The following is a 4,541-nucleotide window of genomic DNA, read 5'->3' on the forward strand; positions in this document are numbered from 1 at the left end:
ATCTGCTGGGGGAAAAATCAAACATTAGGTGAATTTGTCTTAGGAGTTTTTACTATTTACCATTGGAAAGGAAAGGGTATTCTTATGTAGCAAACATTTTGTTCTGAAGTCAGATTTTTTTTAAAAAATTGCAGTTCTTGAGTGTCAGTGATTGTGTAAAAAAAAAAGTCCATTTTCTGATTTTTCATTCTCAACCTAGACCTGTTCTGAGGTCAGTTCCAGAAAACAATTTAGTCTGGATAGCTTAAGAAGAGAGATTTATTAGAGGGTTTTGATGGCTGAAGAGCACACCGTAGGCTGAACTTTCTGGAACAGTCCCCAAAGCCTGCAAGGAAGCGACTGCCTCTTCACCATCAGAAAGTGGCCATTGCACAGCACCTGCCAGGATGCCCCTGTGCCCACCCGCTGTAATTCTCCCCCGAAAACTGGGTGCCCTGCACCTGCCTCTGGGACTCACAGTTCAGCGATCAGACCCTCCTGCTGTGCGTCCCCGCACGCCTGCCTTCCGGAACGCCCAGTGCACCCAGTGGGCAAGGCTCATGCTTACCTCTGAGTCTCAGATGCCAGGCTGGCTGAGAAAGGCTGCCAGGGAGGCACTGCCGGTGGGGGCAGGGTTGAGAGTCAGACCACGTCCCCTCCAGACCTCCAGTCTTATCTGAAGCCAGTTCATCGTAGCGAAGTGGGCAGCTTTGTTCCTGGAGGGGCGCAGTCGTGTTTTCTGTCACATGGGGATGTAGACAGGACTCTCCTGCTCCAGATTCAGCCCGTCAGCACGGACCTGAAGGAGGAGGCCCGCGTGGTGGGTCAAGGGAAGCGCAAGTGGAAGTTGGTGTCAGGCCGGTCGTCACTGTGGCGTGAACTCGCCCGGTGGTTTGTCTTTACAAACGGGCTGTCGGTTGAGTTCTGTTTGTAGTGTCTCCGTAATGGTAACAGTTGGAATTCGTTAGAGACGAATCTTGAAAATAATTGAAAGACTATCTTTGTCCTACAGGTGGATATAAAGGTAATACAGAGGGCCTGTATTTATGTTTTTGCTTTCTTTACAGATCCTAATAACATGACCATGCTCAATAGGACTTTTCAAGATGAACCTTTGATTATGGAGTAAGTATGCATTTGCTTCTCTTTGAGTCATTTTAAATGTACAAACATAAAATAAAATTTTTCACATGAAAAACTACTTTGCTGCCCGGCCAGTGTGGCTCAGCGGTTGAGCATTGACCTGTGAACCAGGAGGTCGCGGTTCGATTCCCTGTCAGGGCACAGGCCTGGGTTGTGGGCTCGATCCCCACTGGGGGGCGTGCAGGAAGCAGCCGATCCATGATTCTCTCCCTCTCCTTCTTCTCTGAAATCAATAAAAATATATATTTTTTAAAAACTACTTTGCTAAGTAGTATTGACACTAAATTCATTCTCTCTTTAAAGCCGATAGGAGCCCGGGCTCTCAGTGATGTATTTATTTGCCATGAAGGAGGAAAGAGGAAAATGAAATTCGGTATTTTTGAAAGAAGAGGAGATTTGTGTTTTCTTTCTGTCTTAGTAGTTTTGATTGTGTCTGTTACGGATCCACGATAATTCCAGCCATGTCATTAATCAGGGAATTAAGAGAACTGCTTTGGGGTAAAACTGTTACTTCATGGGTGGATATCCAGAGTACAGGGTTTCCTCCTGTGTTTTACACGGGTTTTTATATTGAGGAGAAACTTTTGTCTTTTTTTATAGCTCTTCCTAACGTTCTCACTTATTTCCTCAATACAGACACGTACAGGGATAAAATTAATACGGATTTCAGGGATTTCGGGAATGCGGTAGAGATCATTTGGGGGACAGGCAGCACATGGCCACTCTGTCCTTTCATAGTTCTTAAAGTCACAGTCATAACATCAATAGGTCAGTGGCCCTCAGAGCTCTGTAAACCCATGGACTGATCTCCTTACGGCACTCAGCTTGGTTTCTTCCATTGCTGCATGTTTTCATTGTTATCGCAACATGCAGCGGCCACTTTGGACTTGGATACCAGCCGGTTATTTCTCCTAAGTCCATCTGACTGAACAGGTTGGGTCAGGTTCTGCAGTAAGTGGCGTCTCCGTGTCCCCCGGGGATGGACGCGGTCAGGCAGAGGTGGCGGCAGCCCCAGGGTCTAGAGCACAGGTTTAGTCCTGCTCACCCTGCACCCTGTGTGCAGCCGGACCCTGAGGCACGTGCTCTCCTCGTGGCCACGACGGGGGCCGGAGCGTCTGGTGACCACAGCTAAACCCTTTGCCTGGAGGTGACCCTGTCCCTTCTGCTGACCTTCCTGGACCACAGCAGACGCTGTGAGCATCTGATGTCTCCCACCCCTCCCGGGGGTCCTTTCCTTCTAAAGCCATGGTTGAGAATTGGATAAAATCGCTGCCTCGTGTTTTCTTTTCAGCTTCAATGGTGATTTAATTCCTGATGTGTTTGGCGTCACGCATGAAGCCAGCCAGCCACAGATTCTGTTAGGAGGGTGAGTAAACGACATGCTTATTACCGTGTAATTCAGTGTAGGTGTCAGCCCTACGGGGACTGTGCCTGTGTGAGCCAATGGCATTAGCCACTGGAAACCCTTGGTGGGAAAGACGCGGAAAGGGCGTCTGGTCCGCGTGAGCGCTCCCGGGCCGTCCGGTTGGGGCTGCAGTGCGCTCTGAGGAGAGCAGCCGCCTCTCCCTTCCCTCTGGACACAGGAGACCTAGGCCCCGGGGCCGTGTGCAGGCTGGGTCATTGGATGGAGCCTGATCCTCCGCCTCAGCGCCCGGGCTCAGGGATGCACTGCCTTCCTTTTCCTTGTATTTGCTCAGTGAGCAATGACTGCCTATCAGAGTAAACACTCCTCCCTCGCCCTGGGGCTCTTCCGTGTACACTTTCTCCTTCACCAGTGGCGTGCGAGGATTCTTCCCATCCCAGCAGCTGTTCTCGGGAAAAACCATCTGGAGCCTTGCAATTCTAAGATCATTTTTTAAAATATATTTTTATTGATTTCAGAGAGGAAGGGAGAGGGACAGAGAGATAGGAACATCAATGATGGGGGTCATGGATCAGCTGCCTCCTGCACGCCCCACAGTGGGGATTAAGCCCGCAACTTGGGCCTGTGCCCTGACCGGGAATCAAACCATGATCTCCTGGCTCACAGGTCAGTGCTCAGCCACTGAGCCCCACCGGCCGGGCCAGTTCTAAGATCTTCATCACAGTTCCTCTAGGCTTAAAACAGAGCTGTCCTAACACAGAGTTCACGACAGGGCACTTTTCACTAGCCTGTTCCGCTTGGCTACTTCTCTTGTATCGGATCACAAAAGCGCTAAGAGGGATTTTGCAAATGAAGCCACATTTTGGTTCCTGGGGACAGAGTGCAGTATTTACTCTTGCCTTCCCAGCACACAGACGCTTCCCTGGACCCATCACCTGCCCAGGGGCTTGGAAATCAATGGCAGCTTCTTCTGTGCTTTGGAGAAGCCGCGTATTTTTATGGTTAGGTTTTGAGATGTGATTCACAGGCCCGCAGATGAGTCCGTTGTTAAAATTCAAGGTGATGAAGAGAAGCTCTCACTTCCTGTCACTTTTTCCAAAGGTTTGCAGTCAAGAACGTGGGTGTCTTGCTGCTGTTCATAGTGACCTTTGACTTGCTGTGAATCCTGAACCAGAGGCTTGTTTACCCCCCAAGCTTTGAAAAGCGCCTGGAAGAGAACCCTGGTTAACAGGCCAGTGGAGGGAGGTCCTGCTTTGGCTTCGCCTGCATCCGCGTGTGTGTCGGGGGAGTGGGGGGTTGTGGGACCTGCCTTGGTGGCCAGGGGCTGTGGTGGGGGAGGGGGAGGGTTGGGGGCTGCACGGGCCACTCCTGCCACAGCCAGGCCTGCGAGTTTGCCTGTTGCTGGGACTGTGCAGGAACCTGTCTAGAATCTTCATGGACTTTCTCCTGGGTCTACAGGAAACCTACCTAGAATATCATGTGATAGTCAATAGCTTATTTCCTTGTGAATTCTGTATCAGATTTTGCCTCTCGGATGATTCATGAAAAACTATGGCTTTTAGAACTGGTTCTGCCCCTGGCTGGTTCACTGAATGGTCAGAGCGGGGCCCACACACCAAAGGGCTGCGGGTCCGTTCCCTGTCGAGGGCATGTACTTCGGTGGCAGGTTCGATCCCCGCCCTAGTCGGGGATGTGGGGGAGGCAGCCAGTCCATGTTTCTCTCTCTCTCTCTCTCTCCCCCTCCTACCTCCCTTCTACTCTCTCTAGAAATGAGTCAGGGGAGGGGGGTATCCTCAGGCGAGGATTTAAAAAAACTTAGTAATTGTCAATCCGTCCTGCTGGTGTCATTATTTTAACGTTGGCTGCTTTGGGTGATCTGCCCTACACTCTGTAGTCTGTCCTTGGCAGTTTTTATCATCTTCCTTGAGATGCATATTCACACATTTATGTGAACTGGAGAAATGAGGTCAGACTCCTTCAGACAGAAATAACTTTCTTTTGGAGGCTGGTGAGACAGTGAGGCCTGGCTCTGCGGATTGATTATATGGCAGACGTT

At 50.3% G+C, this 4,541-nt stretch overlaps 1 protein-coding gene across 1 annotated transcript in view; it reads left to right on the plus strand.

Moving 5' to 3' along the window:
• Positions 1-4,541, plus strand: part of ITFG1 (integrin alpha FG-GAP repeat containing 1) — a 48,961-nt gene that overhangs the window by 5,787 nt on the left and 38,633 nt on the right. The window contains exons 3-4 of the mRNA XM_006764894.2: positions 1,047-1,104; positions 2,414-2,488. Of these exons, the coding sequence (XP_006764957.2) occupies positions 1,047-1,104; positions 2,414-2,488 (133 nt within the window). The remainder of the gene's footprint in view (positions 1-1,046; positions 1,105-2,413; positions 2,489-4,541) is intronic.

Source organism: Myotis davidii, unplaced genomic scaffold, assembly GCF_000327345.1.
Source record: "Myotis davidii unplaced genomic scaffold, ASM32734v1 scaffold181, whole genome shotgun sequence".
NCBI lineage: Eukaryota > Metazoa > Chordata > Mammalia > Chiroptera > Vespertilionidae > Myotis > Myotis davidii.